The sequence below is a fragment of the Aythya ferina genome, assembly GCF_964211825.1.
Source record: "Aythya ferina genome assembly, chromosome: 13".
In the NCBI taxonomy this organism is placed as follows: domain Eukaryota; kingdom Metazoa; phylum Chordata; class Aves; order Anseriformes; family Anatidae; genus Aythya; species Aythya ferina.
Genome location: NC_140311.1, coordinates 7,737,305 through 7,764,121, shown reverse-complemented (window position 1 = coordinate 7,764,121; position 26,817 = coordinate 7,737,305). Strand labels below are relative to the sequence as shown.

At 37.0% G+C, this 26,817-nt stretch overlaps 1 protein-coding gene across 8 annotated transcripts; it reads left to right on the top strand.

Annotated features, from left to right (window-relative positions):
- The first annotated feature begins 727 nt into the window (after window positions 1-727).
- Window positions 728-26,817, top strand: PHF6 (PHD finger protein 6). Of its 8 annotated transcripts, none has more exons than XM_084534348.1 (12): window positions 728-1,011; window positions 2,519-2,632; window positions 5,778-5,957; window positions 6,228-6,329; window positions 9,443-9,576; window positions 9,892-9,935; window positions 19,296-19,462; window positions 19,641-19,784; window positions 21,014-21,118; window positions 21,553-21,686; window positions 22,301-22,430; window positions 22,723-26,817. In XM_084534348.1, exons 3-11 carry the CDS (start codon window positions 5,820-5,822, stop codon window positions 22,428-22,430), a joined length of 1,098 nt encoding a protein of 365 aa, XP_084390474.1. In that variant the 5' UTR covers window positions 728-1,011; window positions 2,519-2,632; window positions 5,778-5,819; the 3' UTR covers window positions 22,723-26,817. The 8 variants fall into 8 exon arrangements, with proteins under 8 accessions (XP_084390474.1, XP_084390475.1, XP_084390473.1 ...); XM_084534353.1 differs by having other exon boundaries at window positions 730-1,011; window positions 19,299-19,462; window positions 25,701-26,817; XM_084534352.1 differs by having other exon boundaries at window positions 730-1,011; window positions 19,299-19,462.

Sequence of the window (26,817 nt, the reverse complement as noted above, 5' to 3'; positions counted from 1 at the left end):
TCATTACCACAAATTACGGTTGTCTGTACAGTTGTGTAAGGTGTATATGTATACAGTGAGTGTTACTCTGTGGGATGCACTTACAGCTCAGATCTTTTGCGTGATTTTTTTTCACCTCACATCAGCTCAGAGCCAAGACACGCTTTCTACAAGCACATTCCACGACTGGCTACCGTGGAAAGCCGCGAGTTTATCCGAGGTGAGCAGCTGGAGGCGCCCTCCCGATGCTTTCGGCCCAGCTCCTGTGGGCAGGCACAGACCCGGGCGTTCCCTCACGGCGTCCCTGCCGCGGGCTACGACTAAAAAGCGGTGCAGAGGGCGTTATGGGGCCGTTATGGGGCCACCACCCCCTGAGGGGCAGCCCCGCACCGCGCCGCCCGCCGCCTCACGGCCCCTCCGCCTCAGCCTCCTCAGAATTCCCCCCCCCCCCACACACAAGCGGCTGTGCGCATGCGCAACCCCCCGCGCGCGCTGCGGCCCCGCCGCTCTGCGCACGCGCCGCCGGCTTGCCGCGCGCCCGCGGCGCCCTTCCGCCTGCCAACGGCCGCGGGTGAGCTCTGCGCAGGCGCGGAGCGCCCCGCCCCGCCCCCTGCCGCCCGCCGCCTCGCTCGGCCCCGGGCCTGGCGCGGGAACGGGAGGAAGCGGGAAAGGAAGGGAGGGGGGGGGAGGAGGGAGGAAGAAGAGGGCGCGTGCGCAGAAGGCGCGGCGGAGCCGGCGTGCTCCCGCCTGGCGCGCCAATCGGGCGCCGCCCCGCAGCGTCGCGGCGTCGCAGCCCCAGCGCGCCGCGCGTGCGTGCGTGCGTGCGTGCGTGCGTCCTCCCGCTCGTGCGTGCGTGCGTGCGTGCTTGCGCTCGGCGGCGGCGGCAGCGGCGGCGGCGGCGGCAGCGGCGTCCCCTGCCCCGAATGAAAGGGCCGGTCCCGGCCAGGCAGCGGCCCTGAGCGACCGGCGGCCGCGGGGGGCGGGCCGCGCCCAGCCGCTGCTCTCAGCCCCGCCGCCACGCCCGCCGCACGGGTGAGTGACCGAGGGGGGCTGCCCGCCCGCCTTCCTGCCCGCGCTGCCGCCGCTTTGCCGCGTTCCCCCCCCCCCCCCCCCTCCTCTCTCGGCCCTCCTCACCCTGCCCCGCCCGGCCGGGCCCCAGCCCCAGCTGTCCGCCCGCCGCTGCCCCTTCCCGGGAGCCCCATCCCCATCCCGTTGGCAGCCCCCTCCTGCCCCGGCCCCGCGCCCTCCTTCCCCGGCATCCGCCCCCCCGGGCCGCGAGTCCCGTTTCCCCCAAAGTTTGCCCCAAATTTTGGGGGAGGAAGGTTGGGGGGCGCCCCCCTCCCCGAGGGCTGGGTCCTGCCGAGACCCCCCGGGGCAGCGGGGCCCCCCTGGGGGGAGCAGCCCGGTGGGAGCAGCGCCCGCTCCCCGCGCAAACTTTCCCGGAGCTCGCTCGGTGCTGCCCCAGCTCCCTCACCCCGGGCTGTCCCTGTGGAACTTCGGGTTCCCTGTGCTGTTAGGGTGCAGGCTGTCCAGACTTGGGCCTTTCCCCCCCTCACCCCCCCTCCAACCCCTTGGGTACCCTTTTTGGAGGAAGTTTCAGGGATGAGTTCTTAGCCCGCTGCTGGTGGTGTCCGTAGGATGCTCTGGGAACGTAACTTTTGCCTAAAGATTTCCATGGGACTCGTGACTTTTGGTTCTCAACTACAGGATGCCTCCCTCCTCCCCGGTTTCATTCCTGGCCGCAAAATAATGCCCCCAGGGATGAGCGATTGACCCTAGAAAGTAGAAAGCACGTGAAAGTTTCTTCAACAGAGAATCTGGTATCCAGTGAGCATCTTGCAAAACCCTATGCCAGTGTTTTCTGTAGATTTTCCTGGCAGACAAAATCGCTTTATCGTGCCTGGTGATTTTTTTTAAGCCTATATATTTCTCTTGTAGGTTTGCCTCGGATGTCTGATATTTTTTGGCATACAAATTAAAATCCTAAATATATATATTTTTTTGTTATTTTGTAGTCATACAGGTCATGCAGCAAAACAAAGTTTATATGAGAAAGTTTAGCATCTAGATCCCGTCCTCTGGTGGAAGTACAAGCAGGGACTTGACTTCTGAAAATGTGTGATAGCTCTTGAAGCATATTCAGGCAATAAATAGAAATTAGAACCCAGGTTACTTTCTGCTCTTTGGTATTGAGCAATGTCTCGTACGCCGAGAAGCCTCCTCCTTGAACTTGCACTTTCTTTTGTGTTCCAAAACCTGTTGTCTGAACTCAGTAAAACGGTATGCGAGCTGTAAGAGTTCGTGAAACTTGCTTCCTTAAAGATTAAATAAAGATGCTATCAGGAGAAGCATCGTGTTGAATACATTAGGAAACATGAATGCAAATGAAGCAAAATTTTGAAGTGAAAAAATCAGTGAATAGGTTTCTTTTCTTGGTGATTTTAGAGTAGGTGTAACGTCTCCTTTTTAGACCGAGTCTGTGGACAGCGTGCCTCTATGTAATAATTGATGTTCTGTGGTACTTGTCCCATTTTGGTAGAGATAATGCATGATCTTCCCAGTCAGTGATTCCATGGTGCGTGGCTTTCTGCGAGCCAGCCTACAAAACTTTCTCTGACAAAGCTGACAACCACGATTCCTGTCAGGAGTATACGTAAGCACCATTCTAAATCTTATTCACTACTTTGTTTTTTGTTTTTTAATATAGAAAATAGAAATATTGAGGTTTTTTAAACTTGCATTATTTTTCACGTTCCTATGAAATGCACTTTGATGGTTGACAAATTAGATCCAACAAATTGGATTAGTTGTTTTGGGGTGATTTTAGCTGATGAGATGAAAACAAAATTTTGGGTGCTTGCTTTTAGAATTCTTGGTCTACAGTATAGCTGTGTAATTTTTAATCTTTATCAGTTGTTTTTTTTAATGGACAAGATAAGTGCACTTTGGCACAAAGGAAGGTAACCCCAGAAGCAGTATTTTCTGATGTTTCTGAAAAAGTCCATAAATAAGCCCATAAATTAGGGAGAGATCTACAAATAAAATGCTTCTGAAATATTTCTCATACTCATTTTTTCCTGTAGTCTTTCTGAAGATCACGTTAATGTGTAGTGATCCAGAAAATACAAGTGCAAATAATGCAGTATTGTGAAGAAAACTCGTAGATACCTTTGTGAAATGCTTTCAGGTTGCTGTCATCTAATAGTGAAAAGAATGCGTGTTTCCTTTCTGGCCTATCCTGGTGCTTGTTGGTCTGCTTGTGTTTTGAATATTTTTCAAGTGTTATTCGTAATTGAGTAATTATTTCAAACCGTAATATTCGTTGATTAACAAGTAAATCTTAGTATTATTTTTAACTTCACTGTGAGCCTTAAAAATCTAATTCTGCAGAAGTACTTGAAGAAGTTTGGCTGCGTCAGGTTGTAGAAGTGCTGTAAAGATGTGTCGCCCCACGCCTGTTACTCACTGCAAGGCGTGAGGCTGGGGGCAGTTGGTTGCAGTGAGCCCTGAGAAACTTCTTTATAATCTCATTTCATGGAAAATTTCTGTTCTTATAAATTAAAGATGATGAGAGCGGCTTGGAATTTTTTGAATTTGTTTTATAAATGATTTCCATTTTCTAAAATGTGAATTAGTCAAGTGGAAGGATAGCTATTATTTATAGTAGTAATTCTTACTAGAAGAGAAAGTTTCTGTTAGTCAGTAGAACCCGTACACGTGTTCAAGGAAATTTCTCATCTTCTTGCTAAGAACTACTGCTGTCGCTGTCAATGCAGCGATAATATAATCCAAATATAAAGTGAAACAGATACAGTCGTGTGGGTCTATCAGGTTATTTATATCAAAGCAGAACTTGCATTTTAAATTACTTTAATGTATTTCTAACTCATCACTGCATGATTTATGTTGAGCTATTGAATGTGATCAGAAAACAAACATTTTTGAGATATTGTTTCATCCTTGTCTTTTGCAAGTCTTTTTCCTGCTTCCAAGTATTTTAAGATTTAAAAAAAAAAAAAAACGTATAACGTTCTGAAGTCTGTGTTTCCTTCCTTCAGAAACCATTCCTTCTTTCTGCTCAAAAAGGGATTACAGAATTGTCTTGTCTTGTTTTTTTCTTTAGAAGAATACAGTATAGTAATTCTTTTGTGTTAACACTTGAGGACTCTCTATTGCCGCTGCAGAAGGGTGTGACTAGTTTATCCAGATTGGCACATTTTTTGTGCAAATCAGCAAGATCTGAAATCTATGCATTCTTCTTATGAGTATGCGTCACCAGCTAGTAAACTGCTTTCCAATTATAAAAGAAAGCAAATGAAGCTGTTGATAAAGCAAAGGGATAGATCCACCACAGCCGCTACCTTTTGATGTTTGAATTTTGTAGTAAACATTGCTTGGCAAGCACTTAAAATTCAGTCTCTGAAAATCGATGAAAATGGAAGAATGAGACTCTAAAATGATAGTCCTTTATGAATAGTACGTGCCAACAGAAACTTAATAATATTCCTCTGCTTTCAGTTGTAAAAGTAGCGAGCGCTGCCTGCGTTACGAGTGTCTGACAGCACTGCGAAGCTGGCAGGTTTGGCTATGCAAATTTCAAAAAAAGAAGTCGCACATTTTCATGCAGATAGCCATTATAGCATTGTCCAGATGTATTGCAAATCTGCTGTTCTGGCTAGTTTTTCTTTTTTTTTCCCCCCAAAAAAAACCCAAACTATGTGGTGGCTTTTCTTATTAAGATGAGAGGGATGTGGACAAAAGCTGAAGAGGAAACCTTTGCTGCAGTTGTGCCCATTCTGACAGTAAGGCTCCAATCTCCGAAATAAAAGGGTGTAAACGAGTCTATTTGAAGAGGACACAGTATTTTATTTCTTGAAAGATGTAAGAGCAAATGAACTAATTAATCCTGGGCCGAGAAGCATGTACATTTGTTAGGTGTTTTCACTTTTGAACTTGCAGTGCCTGCCTCGGGGGATTGGGACCATAATGATATATTTCAAAGTATGTTGCTGGTAGCACTGTGAGAAGTTGAAATTCAACATGAACCTCAATCTTAAGTTGCTTTTCTTAGATGATGATAACAGCTCTCATGTGGTTACTGAGAACTAGTATGATGCAGCTAATTTAACTACGGGTCTTGAAAAGGTTTCCATTGCAGCCTGTTAGTCATAGATCCTCTAAAATTTTGTCCTTAATGCTGTTTGACTAGCCGCAATGTGATCTATGTAACACCTAAAATGGTAACGCTTTATCATCTCATCAGTACCCTTTGCTAAGGGTAGGTGCTACACTACTTTGTGAGCTTTTAAACTCAAAACCAGTTCCGGGTGCTGAGCTGGACTCAGAGTTTTATTTTGGTTCTGTGTTTGTTTTGTGGCATGAATTTTATTGCATGTGCAGGTAGTAAGTATGTTTTCTACAAATTGCTTTACTGTAATAAACAAGTAAAAGAATGGGATTAAAAAGTTGTGGTTACTCTTTCCCCCAGAGTCCTTATGATTGCTGTTGTTATATTTTCCATTTATCTCATCTTCCCCTAAGGTTTTTACATGTCCAGAATTTTATATTGATGTTCAAACTTTTTGCTTAAAGGACTAATTCTGCTTCCTGATACAGTTCTATAAAAAGTAGCCAACTACAGCATCTGCTGGGTGTATGCTTGTTTGATTATATTGTAGTAAACTGAGAGGTAAGGCAGGAAAGATCATTTTCAAACAACCAATACTGTATTTATGAAGCTGTAAGCTAAATTGCCCTTTGCTGACGTTAACATGCTGATTGCACTTTTTTTTCTGTAGCATTGATAGGAGTGAAGTGGCATTCTAAGGACATTTAAAATCATGACAAGCTCGGTTGGACAGAAAAAAGTCTCTTCAAGACAAAGGAAGTGTGGTTTTTGTAGATCTAATAAAGATAATGAATGTGGACAATTATTGATGTCAGAAAACCAGAAGGTGGCAGCACATCACAAATGTATGGTAAGTAACCCATAGGAAAAGGGAAATGAATGTAGTGAACTAGTGGAAGATGACAACCAAATATATATATATATATATATATATATATATATATATATATATATATATAAATATATATATATATATATATAAATAAAAAAAATAAAAAAATAAGCTGTGGCATTGGTAAAATGATTAATTGTTCTAATTTGAAATTATAGTGGTTTTCAAATGGGTAAATGTTCTATAGTGTATATATTTTAAAATTAACGTTTGTTTTTATAATTTTAGCTGTTTTCATCTGCACTGGTATCTTCACACACTGATAATGAGAGTCTTGGTGGATTCTCTATTGAGGATATTCAGAAAGAAATAAAGAGAGGCACTAAATTGGTAAGTCTCTGTTTTTAGACCTTGAAAACGAAAGACAGTACTTTCTTATCTTCTAGAAAGTTTATATTGAAAGTGTTCAGTAATATATTTTTTGTTTTTAAAGTGTTAACGTTTGTGTGAGCTCTAAGGTAAAGGACAGAAGATGATGATGAAGAAAAGTCAGTCTTAGTTTTAGCAAAAAATATAATTGGATATGATTACACTAATTAAAATGAAATTTAAATGTCAGTTAACCAACCCTTGAAGCATCATGGAATTATTCAAAAATAAATCAAAAATTACTATTTTTACAATCACTTTTTTCTTATTGGCAAATGTAGATGGTTGTAGCAGATGTGAGTTTTTTTCTAAGCTAATATGAAAACTTTCAGGGTATGCCTGTTTTTCCTTTTAATGGGCTGCATATAAAAATAGCACTTACTAAATTTATGCTTCTAATCCAGTAATTTCTATTTATATTTTCATTCTAGATTTCAGAATCAAAACCACGCTCTAGGGATCTGGCAAGGGTAATACTGTACCTTTACCAGTATTTGGCTTTGCTACCAAATTGCGATTTTAACTACCAAAGAGGCTATTGCTTCCTTTTACATTGATTTAAAAGTGGAGCTTGTGAATATTGATATCCTATGAGGTACATGGGTATAATAGTGATTATAGCACTACCAAATTGATGAGAATTGGTCAGAAATTACTCTTTTTATTCCCCAGAATCTAAGCTGATTCCTTGCTTGTTTTTCATTTTCTATTTTCAATATGATGGAGGCCTTTTCAAAATATTTTTTAACAGATTATCAATTCACTCCTCACACTTACTATTTTCAACTTAATTATTTGCCAGTCTTACATATTTTTATAGTCTTTTGACTGAGAGTAGTCGTGTGTTTTTGTGGAACTACAATTAAATAACAGCAGTCTGAAATTTCATCCATTATATCATTTATATCTTTTCCAGCACCTACAACTTGATTTGCTCTAGTTAGATGAAGCATAAAGAAGTAACTGTTCACAGATAATTCACTTCATGATTAGGGACTTTGAAAGAATATGGTAATAAATGGAAGTACAGATCACAAAGAAACTTTTTGATTCTTGGGTCTCCTAAATGTTTTCTTTAAGGTTATTTATTTTTATGTCATTGGTGATTTCTTTCTATGTGTTTCTGAGTCTCTCTATGTACTTTCATTGATGCGACATCTGAATAAGTTCTTTGAGTTCACTTTAACCAGATCCAGATTTTCTGCAAAAAGCTGAAAAACTTAGATTCTCTATTTGGAGGGAATTAACAGGATTCTTTTGTATATTAACATGGGTGTTGAAGTAACTGTGCTTTATCTCTGTCTGTAGGCATCAGTAAACTACTGCTCTGTCACCCCCCACCCCCCACCCCCCCCCCCAAAAAAAAAAAAAAAAAAAAAAAAAAACACTTTGACTTGTATAGGAAGTTGAAAAAGCTAATTGTTTATAGCTAGCCTAAATATGCTGCCACAGTCTGCTTTCTGTTCTAGACTTTTTTGGGGGGAGAGACTCATTGAGCAAAAATAGCTCAGTGTGGTGCACTGATTTACTAATTTAGTGCAAGTAGCTTGCACTAAACTTGTCTGCAGACAGATTTTATATAGTTGCCCTCCTTCAGTAGATGCTACTGCTGACCAGGTATGCACTGAAAATTGACGCCTGTTCATTATTGAAGTGATAATGACTGATACATAGAGTGTTTCTACGGTAATAAATTTGTCTAAGAAAAGTTTGTAGGCTCAGACCTTAATAGGCCAGTCTTACAAACCCGTTAACATTGGGGAATACAATCTGCTGATGTTTTTATTATTTCTGCTAGCCATGCATGAACAGATTTTTTTTAAAGAGATTGTTTTGCAGCTTGTCAGACTTCATATATACCTGATATAACTTGGGAATTAATTAATCTGTTGACGGTGACCATTTGGACAGCTGGACTTGTACCAATGCAATAAATATTTTATTACTCCCAGGAAATATAGACCAATAAATCAATATAAACATTCCTGTGGTCTGTTTTGTTCTTACAGATACATCTTGGCATTCTTGAAAATAAAGTTCAAATTTTGTCAATTTTCTGTTTAAAAATACTGCACTACTGACTGAAATTGATTGGATCAGTGTAACTTGAACTTGGGCTTTTTTTTAAAAAAAAAAAAAAAAAAGCTTTGATCAACCATTATTATCTATTAAAATCTAATGGGAAGGAATGGGAGGACATGCAGGATACAAGCACAAAGCTCCACTTGTCTAGGGAGAGGAGTTAAATGGGAAATTCTGACATTTTGGAGCAATATTATGTCAGTAGGAAATAATATAGAGAAAAAAATGCAATAATATCAATTATTCTTTTCATAACATAATATGAGAAAGTTAGTGAACAATTTAGATGGCGTATTCTCAACAGTAAAAAGTCTAGTGTGAGATCTAATTACTGGGAAAGAGGAGTAAAGTATCAGGATTCCATTTAAGCCTTTTTGCAATAAAAATATAGCAAAAGTTAGTATAAATAAAAGTTTTGTTGTATTTAACATTTTACTAAATTTGGTGTTTTAGAAGTAATAAAAAGAAATAACTATGTAAAAACGAGGAAAAGTTAGCTGCTGCATCAGTATTTCATAGTCTGCAAAGTTCATTACCAAAGACGTTTCCTCTTCCTACCGTTTTTCTATGCTACCTTGAGAATGTAATTCAGAATTAAACAGCTAGAATTTGTGATTTTACGTTTTCTCAAATGGTTGGTACAAACATTGGGGTTGGAGGTTTAGGTGACTGTCACTTCTATCAAACACGTCATATTCTACAAATCATTTGTTTTCCTCTTTGAATTGGTAATGAATGTATTTTGAATAATGTACTGTTGCATAATTGTAACAAATTTCTCCTTGATTTTAAAATAAATGAAGAAAAACACCAGGGAGCAGGAGGAGTGGCAAGAACAGTTCATTACTTAGCAGTTAGCATAACAATATTCCTGTCCGTAACTGCTTTTGTTTTGTCACTGGGAGTGACACTGCAAGCTTCTATATTATTTTTGAACTCAGAGATATCAAGTCAACAGTAACATGAATTGTGCTTTCTTTTTTTTTTTACAGATGTGTTCTTTATGCCATTGTCCTGGAGCAACCATTGGTTGTGATGTGAAAACATGTCACAAGACATATCACTACTACTGTGCTTTGCATGATAAAGCTCAGATAAGAGAGAAACCCTCACAAGGCATTTACATGTAACTATTATTTATTTACTAAGTTTACTTTTGTATTTATATTTTATGTTCTTTGTTCTTTTTTTTAAAGAAAAAAAAAAAAACACAATACCCTTTGAATCTAACCAAAACTGTTACAAAAAATTCTAATGATTGTGGCAATCAAAATAGTGATGTGCTAAAAAAAAAAAATAAGGCACATTCTTCACTGCAAGTTTTATGTATCAGTGAGTCTTACAAGTGGGAGAAAAATGTACTGGCATTTAAATTTAAAAGATGAGTAAATAATCTGTGAATCGTAACTGACTTGACAGTTTTCAACTACTTTGTTTATAGGATTTTATGTCGAAAACACAAGAAAACTACGCATAACTCTGAAGGTAAAATTATTCAATATAAATTTTTCCCATTGTAGAAAGATATTTTGGTTAAATTTATTTTTTCTGGAGAATATAAATGTTTTCAGTAAAAATTAGAACTATATATTTTTGAGAAATAGTGAGTTTGGAAGCCCATCTGATTTCTGTATTTTCTCTAAAAAAAAAATAAAAATAGTGAGGTAGAGAAAAACCCGAAAACTAAATTTTAGTCTGTTCTAAAGATAGCATGTTCCGTCAAAACATAGTATGGGTAGAAGTAATGCATTCTTTTCTAGGAAGAAGCTGGCTTATATTTTTAGCTAAATATTCACAGTATTTACATCTAAAATTCATGAAATTCGTCAGGTAGCAGTTGATTTTTGCCACTTCTAGCATTCCTAAGCGTACACCGTTTTGTTGAACAATTAAATACAGTTTAACTCTTCAAATAAGAAGGATCCAACATTAAATTAATGTGCTTATGATCAGATCGCTTAGATATAATGCTGAATAATTTTGATTAAAAAGAAGCTGTATGCATACATTGATTAAAAGCTAAGCATCTCTGCAGAGGAGAGTAGTGAAATGCACAAGGGGTGATATGCCACAAAAGCTGGTAAATCGTGTGGTCTGACAAAATTCCAAACTAATTTTCAGTTTTGTATTTATGCATATTTTTCCTTGTTAACTACCGTATCTTTATCTGGGTAAGCAAGCATTTGTTAGTTTACTTTTGCATTACTTTCACTTCAAATGTTGCAGGTTTAGCTAGTGAGGACTGCATTTAGCGATAATAAAATTTCATAAATTGTCTCTTTCTGCAACTACATGCTTATGGTACTGCATTACTTATGCTATGGGTAGTGTTAATGGTAAGGTTTGGGTGTTACTTCAGTGTTCAAAAGGATATTGAAGGCAGTAGGAAATCCCAAAGTAAATCTTTTGGTTTAGTCTATTTAAATATTCTAGCATGCTTTGTATATAACATTCTGTTCTGATTTTGCTGTTAGTAGATTGAAGCAAGGAAAGCAGTATGCATGTTAATATGGCCCTATCTCTTTGAAGAATTGTAGTTTGGGAATTTGTTTTAGGATTTGTTTTGCTTGTTACCAGAAACAAAAGACATTTGAGTCCAAAGACAGAGACACTGATCTCTTAAACTGATACTTAAATGTGATATTTTATACTTACTGAGAAATGGCTTATGCTGGCATCTATTGAAGAATGCCACCATTTCTACATGGAGTCCAGTGCCAACAGATTTATTTTTTTCCTGCTTGGAACTCCTTGCAGGATCTGAACTTGTGCTTTTCTTTAAGAGTTTTCAGAAATTCTCTAATTGTACAATGTTATTCTCTAAGAGTAGGGGCTTTTAAATTTTACATGGATGCTAATCTATCTTTACATGGATGCTGATCTAGTTGTATGAGAAGACATGGGAAAAATTGCTACAGTAAGATACTGTTTTCTTACATGTTGATGATTGTAGCTTTTTAAGCATTAAATAAGGTTCATCCAAAGAAACTCAGACTAAGATGAAGAAGAGGAGGAAAAACCATCAATCAGATGAGGCCAGAGAACCCAATACATACTATCTTACATAGAATTTGACTTTGCATTCCACTTATTTTTTTGCTTAAAATACCTAGTTCTGGTATGTGTTATGCTTCTAGAAATATGGGTAGCTGTACACTACATTTTTATTTTCTGGTTTTGTTTAGTGTTTGTCGGAGACTGTAGCCTGGCGCTCTTTTCTGAAGAGTCAGATCTCTTTTTAGATGATACAATTTCAGGAACTTACTATACTGTACCTGTAAAATGTTACTTATGATCTGCGATTTGATAGTGCCAGAATCAAGGGCTCTTTTATGCTGGACCTCCTATAAACCACAGGAAGTAAAGATACATATTGCATCTGTCTTAAGGAAATGACTTACAGAATAGTATAGCGATGATATTGTGCTGTGTTGAAAAATTACCAGCTTTTGAAGATAGAGAAATCTACAGGATGGCTTTCAGAGTTCAAGAAGAGACTTGAGAGACTTTGTTTCTCTATAATTAATTCTCTATAATTAAATACTGAAGTTTGTTCAGTGAAGTGGTAACTGGAAGATGCAGGATGGTGAGGTTAGTCAGAGATGAGCTTTGTGTATGCATTTTGTTGGTTTGTTTCTTGAAGGAAATGCATCTCAAAGGGGAATTTAAATGTGAAGGAATGGTGGTTTGTGAAACCAGAGAAGACTTGCAGAGAAAAAGAAACTAGCCAAGGATACTGGATGCTAACATAGCACCTTTGTTTCATTTTCATGAATCCTTGCTTACAGCAGTGTTTTCGTAACTGAATAGTTAAAGCAAATCACTGGTTATGTCACTCAGTGTAGATGCATGGGGCACTGGAATTGTAAGTCTCTTTTAATGGAAACTTATTGCTTCTGCTCAGGAACGTTTGTGTGTTTTTCCTTGTTCAGTGTAGAATGTCTGGATTTGTGTCCTCTGCTCTATATCTAGATTTAATTGTTGCAGTCCCAAGTATTTTTTTTCTTATGTCACTTGTGTTAGTGGATGTCGGTAGAGTTTTTAGGAGTGTTTGGTTTGATGTCCTCTAGAACAGTATTGGCTTTGGATTTATTTTTTTTTTCCTGTAGGTAGTACTGCTGCCTAATAGTGGGATTTCTTCCTTCCCTTCCTTCAAAAACAGGTGCTTTTTTAGCATCCTGGCTCAAGTTTGAGATGTGGTTGATCTAAGTTTTGTTAGAAGCTCTAGTTCTTCTCAATAAATGAATAAAAATCTGCTAACAATTTAATACCAGTTAAGGAAAAAATGGTTGAAGGACCTATGTAGGAATTAAGTTACCAATGTAAAACTTAAATGAAAAAAGACCTCTTAAATGTTGTTTCTTGCTGTCATGAAGTTCAAGTGGAGCAAGAATTCATCAGACTAAGTATCTCCTGACTCATCAAGACAAAATTAATGAGCAATGGGAGTTCATTTCCCTTTAATTGACAGGAGTTGAACTACCTTCTGTTTTGTTCGAATAAGAAAACAGGAAACACAACAACAAAGTAATCTGCTCTTAGATTCATTATCTGTCTTGACAGATTTTTGTTTTTGTCTAATTTATTTGAATGGCCTAGTCTTCAGGTGACGTAGAACAGAAAAAATGCATTTCACCTATTTTTTTGTTATATTTCAGTGTAATTCATTTGTGCTTTGTTCCCATTAGCTGGTAAAAAGAACAGTAAAGTCAAGGTACTCACACTTTTTTTCTTGGCTTTGGCTATGATGCTAACAAATTTGAAGTAACCTGCTCAGAGGAGCAGACCAAGTTGCGGAAGTTTCACGTCTGCATTTTTGTCTTGCTGCTTACAAATGTAACTGTTTTGACCTGAACTTCAAGTAATAGTTTAAATCTTAATCTCAGCAAGCCCTCGTAAGTATTCAGTACCTTACAAGTTACAGAAATTGGTACCAGTGCTTTCAGGGTAGCACAGCTAACTATGAGTTGAATTACTGTTCAGTTTGATACAATTGCATTTATTCTTTTTGAAGAATAAAGTATTGTTGAACTAAAGCTTTGGACCTGCTTATTGGAATTTATTTCTATGTACTAGAAATAATCATTGAAAACAAATTTGTTATCTTTTATTCAGTTCCCTACAAGTGGGCCTGCCCTGGCCCTTATGTATTTAAAACAAATTCAGCTGATCCAGAACAGTTTACAATAAACTAAGATAAGAATATTTCATTCTGTTACATAGTAATAATAAAATGAAGAATAAAGATAACTGCCATGTGACTACTTAATGTTTAAAACAAAAGATGCTTGGGACTGTTGGGTCAGAAAATAGTGTACATAATTCCTATCATATCTGTACCCAAAGCCTTGTGGAATTATGTTTCCACAATAGAAATAAGGACACTTCGTGTCTCGGTGTCCTTTTTATCTTATTCTACAGATCAAACTTGAAATCTGTGCTTTTCTCTTTGCTCAGTAAGTGGAGTCAGGATAAGATTCCGCTATGAGACCTAATTACGGACTGCAATCTGTAACAAACAGATCACTTTTTCAAAGCACTGTTTAAGCCAGAAGTTGATAGCAAAAACGTCCAAAACCTTTTGGCATTATGACTAGTTAAGATTCTGATTCATTTTAAGGTGCTTCAGTCAGTCTGTCTTCATAGTTATGTTTTCTTTAACAGTGTTCACAGCATAAGCTTGCCTACTGTTGTATGTGCTAATGCAGTCAGGTGTGAAAGTTTCTGTAATGTTGCAGTTCAGTCATTTCAATTTTGCTGGTGGGTGGTTTCAAATTCCTTGTAAGCTCTGCTAACTCAGCCTTCTTGTTGTCTGTATTATGGAGAAAGCTGCTCTGAGTATGGCATCAAATGTATGTATAGTGTTACAACAAGAACGGGGGCTCCAGGTAAAAGGAGAAAATCTAAAAGTAATGTGGTGAGTGATACATACCATCTGAGAAGCTGTCCTGTGATGTTTACAGTTTGTTTTTGTTTCTTATCTTGGCAAGACCGTATTCAAATAGGAACTTGGTCAGTTAACTAATATTTAAAAGGTTTATCAGACTAGTTGTCATAAGCCTTCTCATAAGCCTTCTGATTCTGCAGATAAGCTGAACATATTGTCTGTCTTTAGTGTCTGCCAACAATTGTTCACCTGAGAAAGTGTTTAGATTGTGTGGTGAAGGAGTATTTAATTCATTTTATATGTTAAATGTACTTAATTGAAGAAACAATCTCAAGTATTTCATAACATAGTTAATATTTGGTCAAAAGTATTTTTTGGACAAGAAGCATCAGTTCCTTGAGGGTATCTGGTACTTTTGAAAACAAATTATTGTCTAGACTTAAGGGATAATTTGGCTTTTTCCCCTCCACTCTTATTTCCTCCAATTTAGATACATGTAATCTAGTCTTTTTCTATTTTCAAAAAGAAAATACGTAAGAATTATATTCAGTATTTTGATGCTTTATTTCACATCATTTTCTGATGTATGCTACAGCTATTTCACAACCTGTTCACTTGAACCTGCTTGCAAATGTTTTTAAGCAAATCTGTTTTTTATTAATACTTAAAAATGCAATTACACTTCCATTATTAACTACTAGGACAATAAGGTTTTTGGATTTTGTGACATTTCTTTTTAAAATAATTATGTTGTCGCTTGAGGTTCGTTGTTTTAAGCCATATTTTTAAGGGCATCTTACTTTAATATGCTACCTTACTTTTTCTGATATTCTGTTTCTCTTCTAAAATTCTTTAAAGTGATTTTTGTTCTTTGTAATTTTAAGAGCTTCTCTTTTGTTCTAAGTGCACTATGAAACTTAAAAAGCATACGCTTGTTTTCAGATTTACATAACAGCACATCTAAGACACTTCGTATTCTACATTTTGGCTACTTTTTATGTACAGCCCTACTTACAAATGTATATTTCCCATCAGTTTTGTTTATCTTTCTTGTACAGATGTATGCCTTTTGCTTCTGGCTCAGTCATTGTTTAAGATAATGTAGCAAGTAGAGTAGTATTAGCTTTTACTGAACACATCCTCCTTTTATTTGTTGTTTCACAACCATTAAATCACTTAATTCTTTGCATTAGTTTGCTTTAACATAGCTTTTGGAAAAGGGTGGTTCCTGGTGTATTTCAAGCTCAAGTAATAAAGAATAGACCAGTGATATATTAACTTCTGTGTCAAGCTTTGTTTTAAGCAGCAACATATCTTGATCCTTTTTCCTTCTAGTCATGATCAAAAGAGAATTCATAGAATTCTCTCTGAAGCTGTCTTTGTGTTAACAGTTTATAAAATACAGAATTTTGCTCGTCTTCTTTTTGTGGTACTTTGTACTGCTCATAGATTGCTAAAATGCAAATGTGGGGCTTGTTGCTCATCTTTCTGCTCATCCAAATTTACAACATCATTTTCTTAGGTGCTTTTGAAAACGTGGAATGTTTCCTCTTAATAACACTCCCCCCCCTTCTGAGATCATATTGCATATTAAGCTTGTTGTTTTTAGATGTATTGTTTAGGGACTTGTGCAGAAAGCTCATAAGATAACTCCTTTGAAGAGTTCAGATAAAGTTGTGTTGAGAATATTGTGATGGTTTTAAAAATCAATGCAGTAGCGGGATACGGGATGGGGGCAGTTGAAAGTATATTCAGGGAATCTCAGGGGATTCAGAGTATGGGTGATATCCATGATAAAACTTCATCTGGTCAGGGAGGAGTTGAACAACTTTTTGTGTTTTCCTTAGTTCAAGCTGACATGAGAAGTTGGAAACACCCAACCATCAGATGCCAGGGAAACAGGGTAAGCTGGCAGTGGGCTTGAGGGGAGGGATAGGGCACGAACCAAACTGTATATTAAACAGTAAAGACCATCCAAGGCAGGTATATGTTAAAGCTGGTTACTATTCTTTCTCCTTGAAGTGTTGCACTTGTTCATAGTGCTGTTAAAATAGATAGAAACCTTAATGTTTTGAGGTATTCATCTTGCAGGTAGATGTGGTAGTGTAGGTTCTCACATTTCGGGCGTGTTAATCCATAGGCTCACGTCTCTTGTAGTGTGGAGAAATAAATCTGTAAGGAATCTTATTTACTTTAATGTAGGGGTCATGTAGTGTCTAGATTTCAGTGAGCTCTGAACTTCTTTGGAAGTACAAGATTTGAGGGCAGGAAAGGGGTTCTCCTTTGAGGAAAGCTGTGCAATCTTGATGCTTTTTTATGTTATACCAGAAACATCTTTAAGAAATGCAAGGTTTATGTTTCAAATCTTCAGTATTCTGATTATAGATTAAAAATAGCACTTAATTTGCTCTAAAAGGAAGCTGTAACAAAAAATTGGCTTTGGCGTGTGCTTGGTTTTTACAGTTAAGCTCCATTTCCAGTTTTGAAAGTATGGCTACAGAGGGTTTCGGATATGCTTTAATGCTTAGAAAATAAAGGTGGACAAAGGTGGAAAGCAGCATGGTTGACAGGATAGGTAATGAATTGGGGGAGAAAACAGAGGATGTTGGTGAATGGACTTCATTCTGCTTTATGAAATACAGCAGGAAAATCCATGGAATGATTTTGGAGGGAGTATTTGTCTTTCAGACTTATTTAAAGGGTCACCATTTTAATAGACACTTTTTTCTAAGACTTTTTTTCTTTTTAGTAGAAGTGCCATCTATGGTTTCTTTAAATGTAGAAGTATTTATGAAGATTGACAGATTTTTTTAATATATTAGGGGGAAGTTCACGTATATGATGAGGGATAAGATAAAATGTAATTTTCTTTGAAAGAGCTTTTCAGGTTGTAATAAAACTTTCTATATGCAGTCTGAGAGGTATGATATCTAAATTGCATAATCTTGCTTTGGGAATTTAGCAACTTATGTTAAATGAGAAATAAATTTAGATAGTAAATTATGAAAAGGAAATGTAAAATGTGTTGTTTCATTAGATAATCCCTGTCATCATGTGTTTTATTATACTCTGTTTTGAGTAGAGTAAATTGTGGTACTCCTGTCATCTCATTAGAAAAGAGTAGGATGCATACTGAAGCATAAGAAAGTTGTGGTAGATATAGTTACGTAGATTTAGTTTAGTAGTGACTTGTGAATATGTGTATATAGCTGATCTGCCAATTTAAGTGAAAATAATTTGCAGATTTGTATGAATTTCTTCTCAAATTTTTGCCTCCTTACCACACTGTGTAGAGCTTTGGGGGGAATTAAATTTCATTCAAATATGTTGTGATATGTTTGGATTAGTTTTTTCTTTATTAATAAATGTGCAAGAAGCTGAAATTATTTCAGGGATTAGCAGCAGATGTGATAGACTAAGTTTAATAACACACTTGTATGCAAGGCCCTCAGGCCTGTAGTTCACTTTGCTGCAACTAAAAGTTTGTGGCTGTGGAATATATTCAGGGCTTTGATTTCAAACTTCTGTGTAGTTGATTCATTGTTAATCGGGAGATAGAATGAGTGATCTGATTTGTATGCAATAATGGATAAGAAAGATGAGCTCTGTGAAACAACTCTTTGTCTCAAAGTAAGATGTCCTGTCTGAATTTGAGACAAAGATATAATGGTGATAAGTGCCCTAGTGGTATTTCATAATAATAACACAACGGTGAAGTGTCCCGTTAATGTATAAGCATAGTTGTTCTGGATCGCCTATTAGGATTTTGTTCCATTTTGGGGGCTCATATTGATGTTTATTGCTTGGAATTTCAGATTTATGTAGCAGGATGCGTGCATGTTTCATTAAACAAGTCTGCTGAAATAACTTTGCAGTTTGAGCAGGGGTAGATTTTGCATATTAAAAGAAAAAAGACTGCTCCTGTGAGCTTTTGGTGATCAGGAAAGTTGTTAGCGATCAAGTAGAGCTGGTTATTAATTATTTATATTCATAGTGGAAATAAATTCTGCTAACTTCTTGAAGTTATCTTTATTAACTGTATGCTTTTGATTAATCAAAAGAACACTGCTATAATCACAGAATATTTAAGGTTAGAAGGGACCTCTGGAGATCATCTGGTCCAACCCCCCTGCTCAAGCAGGATCGTCTAGAACATGTTGCGCAGGATGACCTCCAGGCAGTTTTTGAGTATCTCCATAGAAGGGGCTCATACTGGACTACAGTTCTGTGTAGCAATTCAGCAGCTGGCCTGGCATTTTCAAAGGAATTTGTCAGACCTCTTCAGTATACTTGTATTAAAAATATGCTTTCTCGTATTCCTAATGGTCTATAAACGCTCCATCTGGGATTTTGTCAGTGTGAATGATTTTCTATAAACTGGCTCCCTGCTTTTAGCTGTAGATGTAAAAATAGGCTGTAACTAAAATGAAATTTTAGGTTTCTTTCATGGAAGCAAAATACATTTCAATTGTTGTAAAACTTCTTAATATTATAGCCAAAATGGGTGATTTCTTTTTTTTTTTTTTTAAAGTCAAAAGACATCAATAAAGCAAGGTGAGAGGAGTTATTTAGAAAACATTGGCATAATATCAAGTGCAATTTACACTGGATGCATGCATCTTAAAAAAAGTTTGTGGTTGAAAACATCTGTTGGGTGTATTTCAAGTGAAGGTGAATATTTTTATCTGAGGCCATATTTTGGTCCTGAAAGTAGCAGTTGTAAGAAAGGTTAAACCTTCATATATTATGTTATAAAGATGCAAAGCTGTGTGATGTCTATAAAGAAGTAAATGTTTTCAGGAACTTGCATGTTTGTAATAAATGTGAAAAAGCTATTTTCTAAAACTATTTTATTTCTGAGAAATACAGAAAATACAGGTTGTTTTTTCTTGTTTTTGGTTTTGTTTTGCGTAAAATTTTTGAGAATGTTATTTGATGATGTTTTCTAACTCCTAAAGCAGATTTAGAAGAAAGTATCAATGAACATGAGTTGGAGCCTTCACCTCCCAAAGGAAAAAGGAGGGGTCGTAAGGGAAAGCCAAGAAAAACAAATTTAAAAGGGCAATCAGAAGACACTAGATCTACGTCCTCACATGGCACAGACGAAATAGAAAGCAGTTCCTATGTAAGCAGTAAATATGCTAAACTTCTTAGAAGACAGAATTGCATATTTCTTCTCTGCAAATATATTTTTTATTAAAATCTGTGTTTGTCTGAGCCTCCAGCTGGTGGCCACAGGCTTTTAAAATTGCAACCTTATTTGTAACCCAGCAGTATATTTTAGTAAAATGTTTTTCTTTCAGAGAGACAGGTCTCCCCACAGAAGCAGCCCCAGTGATACAAAACCTAAATGTGGATTCTGTCATGCAGGTGAAGAAGAAAATGAAGCTAGAGGAAAGCTTCATATATTTAATGCCAAAAAGGCTGCAGCACACTATAAGTGCATGGTGAGTAACAGTATTGTTGTTAATCAGTTTATTACGAATTTTGACTGAACTGCTGTTTTAGGTTTTAATACGGTACCCTTATATGTAGTTATGCATGAATATTGTCTTTGAGTTGATGATCTCTTTAAGTGTTGAAGTGTTGTGAAGTGAGCAATTCACTGATTTTTTTTTTTTTTCCACTGCAGGCAATATGTGCATAAAAGTTGGCTACGTGCTAAGAGATGTAGAATGTAGCATGTAGTTCAGGGAGACTCTTTACTGTTTAAAAAAAGTTCCCTTAGCATCTAAATGCATACACGGTATTTAAAAATGAGTGAGAAAATAATTTTAACTGAAAGAATCCACTCCAAAAAATAAAATACAAGTACCTTTACAGGCATTGAGACAGAATCCTGGAAGCGTCAATGAACTTCATTAATTTTCTGACCAGTGGATATAGGTTGTGACACGGTTAGAGTGTGGGACATGGGAGTTCTAGAAAACCCTTGCCAACTGTCAGATTGAAAAGAATCTGCTAATTTCAATGACCTTGTGCAAATAGTACTGTCTTTCATGTAACCAATTCTATGAATGAAGTAGTGCTCTGAACAGCAACCACAGTATTTTCTATTGTACCTTGAAAGGAATAAGTAGTCCAGACAATCTATGCAATATTAATGGTCCTGCTACAGCTGGCATAACTAAGCAAAGATCTGGTGTGTGCCAGCAGCCTTGAGCATTCTTCTTTGCTGTTTTGTGTACCTGAGCTTCAGATTTAAGACTGTTTAAGTTGACTATACAAGAATGGTGATAGTAGGGATGATGCTTATGTATTCCATTGTCATACCTCAGGGTTTTTTGGGTACGTTGACATTCTGTGCCATGAATGTGCTGATTTACCTAAACGGCACAGAGAAGAAACTGGAATATTCCTGAGAAGTTCACTGGTATAATTAATAATATCGGTAATTTATTACTTTGTATTTTCAGCATTGTAGTCATTTTTTGTCTACTCCTTTTTCATTTAAAATACCTCTCTCCAAGATAGCAAACGTAATTAAAGCAGTCAGGTGGATATCAGAAAGAACACTCATCATACTAATCTCTACGCAGCATGGTATTTCATCCTCATTTGTTGGTAGAGCACAGTCTGAGACAACTGAATACAGAACATTCCTTTCTGCGATTCCTGCACATAACTTCTTTAATGTTGGTGATCTGAAATTATTTTGTATTTGCTTGGTTTACAGTTATTCTCTTCTGGCACTGTCCAGCTAACAACAACATCAAGGGCAGAGTTTGGTGATTTTGATATCAAAACTGTTCTTCAAGAAATCAAGAGAGGAAAAAGAATGGTATGTATCTGCAGAATGTAATGAATGTGCCACTGAGTCTACTAAGGAGTAAATAGGTCTGTCTGTTTGCTTTTGTGAAACAATCTCTTCCATCTACTTATGACAAAATTTAAATGTATTGCTACTTTGGGGATAGCTAGGCAGATAGGAGTCACCTTTAAAATACCACGTGCCCAACCAAATATGTGCAATAATATGTGCTATTTTACAGCAGATTTCACTGCAAAGGATAGGTAAACCTGGGAGTTCATGTCTTTAATAGGTTTGTGTTAAATGGTTTCTGGTTTTACAGTATTGTTGAATAACTTTTTATTGGAAGGATGATGTGCCAGAGAAATTACTGTATTTCAGAAAGAGAGACATAAACATGAGGAACACTAAACTGAACAGAGACTGAAAGGCTGAACAGTGCCACTCTTCTTTCTCTTTAACAGAAATGCACGCTTTGCAGCCAGCCTGGTGCTACTATTGGGTGTGAAATTAAAGCCTGCATAAAAACATACCATTACCACTGTGGAGTAGAAGACAAAGCTAAATACATTGAGAATATGTCACGAGGAATTTATAAGTAAGAACCTATGTACATCTTGAGTCTATAATGCAAGGGAAGATATTTCATAACATCTTTTCTGCCAAGCTTGACAAATCAAGTTAACAAATATTCCATTTAAAACTAATTTTTTAAGCAGTAATTGCAAAATATTTTGGCTATTCTAACTCTTCAAATTTCTGTACAACAATATGTGAGTGGAGAAAAACAATTATAACTCGCTATGTTTTCCTCTTTTGATTAATCTATATTTTCTGTTGCAAAAGCCCTGGATAATTTGTTATGATTGCTCCATATGGATAAGTTTTGTAGCTTATTGTGGTTCTTTTGGACCCCGTAACTTTTTCCTTGCTTGCTGAACTGCAGCTGTTGTTGAGCTGCCAGTGTTGTTGTGCCCACAAGAGGGCATTCTGTGAGCAGAGTATTCAGCAGTTTTTGAAAAATAAAATCGATCAAATCTTGTTGGTTCATCTTTACCTCAGCCTTGCTTTCTTTCCGTTTAACTGCTGCTTAACTGAAAAACATGAATAAGTTACTACCAATTTTCCTGTAGCACTCTACCAAAACTAATTGAGAAGAGATTCTTTTATTCTTTCAGTAAAAAATCTTACCTGTTTCTTTTATTGTGTTAGACTCTATTGTAAAAACCATAGTGGAAATGATGAAAGAGATGAAGAGGATGAAGAAAGAGAAAGCAAAAGCCGTGGGAAATCAGGCACTGACCATAATGACATTCCTCAGCAGCAGCTCAATGGAAACTAGGTATGGAAGTTACTCCTGACAGATCTGTTACCAAGACTGAAACGCAATATACATTTAATGTAGTTTATTGCAGTGAAGTATTTAAATCTAGTGTATGCGGATAAGTAGTTTCTATTGGCATACTGTAGAAAAACGGGGAGGATACGTTGGTTTTTAAATCTGGCTGACTTCGTAACAGTATAAGAAGGGAGGCCCTCATTTCTATCGCTAAATATAGATGTGATGTCAGAGCTGCAAAATGCTTTTCTGTATGACTTTAAATTTACCATTGTTTTCATCATTTTTTAAACAGGTTCAAGGGACAGAGTTATAGAACTGGGAATGGCTAAGACATCATAACTACTAATTCTTTTAAATTGTTTTCTAAATTCAAAAAAGGGTTAGTAATTTTTTTACTACCCAACTCTGTTAGAAATTTCATTGAACTGCCTGAAACGTTCATGTGTGTGAGCCTTCAGTAAGTGGCAGAGTTTTACATGTCAATATTAATGTAGTTTGTAGTCTGCAGTGTCTGGAAAAAAAAATGAAACACTATATAAATGATATGTAATATGTACAGTGTCAAAAGTTAAGGCAGACATTGAAATGAAGCAAGATCTATATTTCTGGACTGAATAAAAACCTTAAGATTTGGAACGTGTAAGTTGTTTAGTGGATTCATGCAAAGAAGGAAGGTCTTAGCTAGTTTAATTAACAACATGGACAAATTCATGGTGGCAACAAGCTGGTACTTTGTGAATTTTGCATTTTCTTCATATACAAGTTATGGAGGCCATACATGGGAAAGCCGCTCTCTGTTTTTGCTTGCAAAGCACACAGTGAAAAAGGACTCAGTGTACACCGAAGCACGCTTGAACATTTCAGGTTGTTCCTGTTGTGATTGCTCATTCCGCCCAGCATTGTTTGCAGGAGATTTACTTGAGCAGCTGTTGGTTCTGAGCTGTGAGCTTTAGAACTCATGCCAAAGGGCTGTAGTTCATTCTTTCCCCCAACAACCCACTTTCAGTGTCCCTGATTTACAAAGAACACTTTACTAAGTGTGATTTAAACCTTGCTATATAAATGCTTGGACTCTGCAGCCCGATCTTTCTCTTCAGAGAGTTACAACTCTTAACTCACTATGGAATTTAGCCACCATATCTGACGTCCATACCTCAAGTGTTCTATGTTGTGTGGAACACTTCATGTTTTGTCCAGAATATGCATAGAGGTCCCATATTCTGTAAGAAGAATGAGGAAACAACTTTTTTTTTTTGCTAGATTGGTATTTATTTTTTAATCTTATGACCACTATATGAGAAACTTTGCTTATCATCCTTATTGCTTTAGTGATTTTTTTTTTCCTCCTCTTTCTGTCAAGTCAACAAATCACATCATGGAATTCTACTTGCTGGAGCTTTTGATGTTCCTTTAGGGAATAATCAGATCTAAGTTATACCAAACCTAACAGATCAGTCCTCTGACTGCTTTCAAAACACCTTGTAATTTCTAATGGCTACAAGTTTCTTCAATTGGTCTGTTAAAGCACATTCTCAGACTTAAATAAAACCAAAAAGCTGAATCTAGTCCACATGTTTGTCTGTTGCTATCACATCACTGTATTGTTTGTTTAGGGTTTTGACTTGTTTCGCTCTGAACTCCCAACAAAACTTCCAGATTTGAAGGAAGGAAACAAGCAAAATACACTGATTTGACTATAAACTGCTACAGTTCTGTGATTGGTATTGCAAAAACAGTTCAGTTGTAACATGAGTTTCTGTAGCATTTTTTACTTGTATTTTTAAAAGATTTAATGTGTGTCATTGTCTTCTTATGCATTCCCTTAATGTCTTGAGGGACTCAATTACTGTATATTAGAGTTTCTAACATTTTACCTGTTAGAATTCAATCAATTCTGTTTGCTTTCCTGGAGAATAATGCAGTTTTGGAAAGAAATATTGCTGTGTACAGAAAATATTCAGTTACTGCTCTAAACATGATGCCATTGATCATTTTTATTTTGTATTTGTAACTTTCAAAATTAAAAGCGTGACTTGAATTGCAATGACAGATCGATTATTGAAATTGTCTATCAAGGTGTTTTGTTTCTTCTAGAACATGAACATTTTTCAGCCACTCAGAACAGTTTTAGAATGCGAAATAACATCCTTCAGTGTCTAAATTACTTCTAGATTTGTGCCTCAGACATGGCCCTCCCATGGAATAAAGGCACTTTGTTTGCAGCTACTGTATTTTTAACCAAGGCTGGATGACAGGTGCATGGGGTGGATCTGCCAGCATACTGACTGTACTTGAGACTAAGCGCTATATCGCGTCAGTTGCTTAGTATAAAGTATAATATTCAGTCCAGTAATCCATCTGTTGTGAAATAAATTACCCCATTCCATGCTTCTGAGAACCAGAACAGCACTTTACCTTTGGGTAGCAGAAAAGTAAGTGGCTGGTTACCTGTTACCTCCTTGTGCTGAGGTGGCCTGACTAAACTGTCGTTAATTCAGAATTCATGGAAACAATGTCAAAAGCAAAAATCTCTTTTCTTATGAGCCTCAAATTTGTCATAACTTGACTTCAATTTATGTATGCTGGGTAAAAGTGCCTTACAATGTAAAAATTGTATTTATATGTTCCCAAGTAGCATTACCTGCTGGGGAGTAATTCTGTCGTGGTGTTAATATTTAGAAGAAATGTACCTCAGCAGTGTATTTACTGTACATCTCTTATGTCCTTAATTGTAGTTTTAAAAAGCATGACAATGTATGATAGTATACAACATTTACATATTTTTTTTAAAGACAAAATACTGCCATTACTGTCTTTTTATGTGTATTTTAGCTTGGAATTTCAGACAGTCTGTCTGAGGGGGGTTTTTGTTTGTTTGTTTGTTTTGGTAAAGCAATGTAATCTTTGCAAGCATATATTGGAAGATTATTCTGGAGCATCTACTGCCTTCCCAGAAACGTTAGAAGTAATACAAGTGCTCTGTAGGTGGGATAGGTATGTTTAAATTAGCTAGGTAAATTAATGCAGTCTATTTTTTACTGAGATGATTTTTTTTTTTTTTGGATAGGCACCTTCTGTTTTCATCTCACAATCAGAGAACTCTTAATTTAACAAAACTTGTCTTATGAAACTGGTGTCACTATTTTATTTTTATTTTTTGGCCTTTGGGTATTTCTTTTGCTCACAAGTGTAATGTCTGCTGTTTAAAGTCTCCTGGAACCCTCTGGGATGGAGGTTTCTCCCCAACTCACTGTATCTCTGTATTAACAGATCTGCGATCGTGCTATACCAAGAAAGGACTGTACCAAGGAAGGACAGGCATCAGAAGGGTATTGTTCAAATTACTTGAGGATACAGCTGGTGTAATGCCAGAGTCCCAAGGCATGATCAAACACCATAGCAGTAAGCTGTGCTATCACTCCATTTCAAGGAAGGGCAAAAGGCCGGTTCAATACCAACATCTGTGTAGCTAAGTAGGATGAAATAGATTAGGTGACCAAAATATCTGCTTATTCAGCAGGTGTTGATCCACAGGAGGTTCTATGATAAAGCTCCAGTAGGAGTTGTACCAGCGTAATTCCTGGAGGGCAGCAATAAGTCCACCATCTACACTCCACAAAGTCTGATCTTTAGGTACAAAGAGCTGTGCTGATCTAGAATGATGTGGTTAGACTGAATCTGGCTCTAAATTTCTGTTATTAGTGTACAATAAATGTATTATTAAGTAAGAGGCCTTGCTTCTTACTGCTGCCTAAATGAAGAGTAACTTTACAGTGAAGCAGAGTGAGAGATGAAGGGGTGATAATGTATTTGAAATATCAGACTTTTCTGGCAGGTGATAATCAGTTCATTCCAAAAACGTTAATGTGCTGAATCAGATTGACAAGAAAATGAATCCTAATTAGTTGAAATTAATCTGAAGAGAACTGAAAGTACATCATAGCAAATAGTAACTCTTCTTCCACATCACAAGGAACAGATTCCACTGTATTAGTGATGGAGGTTTATATATAAAAAAAAAAAAAAGAAAAAACAGAACAGCTCTTAATTTATATACTTATTGAAGCAGATTCTATATATGCATATGTATGCACATTCATTAATCAGCAGTACATCTCAACCCTTAAAAGATCCTGGAGAACTGTTGCTTGTCAAAAAGCACTCAGGTTAGGCTAACATTTGCAGCTTTTGCTCTAGCATACATTTACATTAGGTGTAAAGACAAGGAATGTGTAAAAGAGGGTAAATGCATTCCTATCTACAATGTTATGTATATTTTGTTCCTGTTATATTGGCTTTACTTCCAAAGTTGTAGTTTGCAGTATTAGTTTCTTTTTATTGGTATCCTTGCATATATATATATTCAATAAATGAGTTATGAATTTCA

Bases quoted from the DNA above. Each gene is read 5' to 3' on its own strand.
- PHF6 (XM_084534349.1), top strand. From the start codon at position 5,820: ATGACAAGCTCGGTTGGACAGAAAAAAGTCTCTTCAAGACAAAGGAAG. The intron at 9,577-9,891 runs GTAACTATTATT...CTTTGTTTATAG, and splicing joins CCCTCACAAGGCATTTACAT to GATTTTATGTCGAAAACACA. The intron at 21,119-21,552 runs GTATGTATCTGC...TCTCTTTAACAG, and splicing joins TCAAGAGAGGAAAAAGAATG to AAATGCACGCTTTGCAGCCA.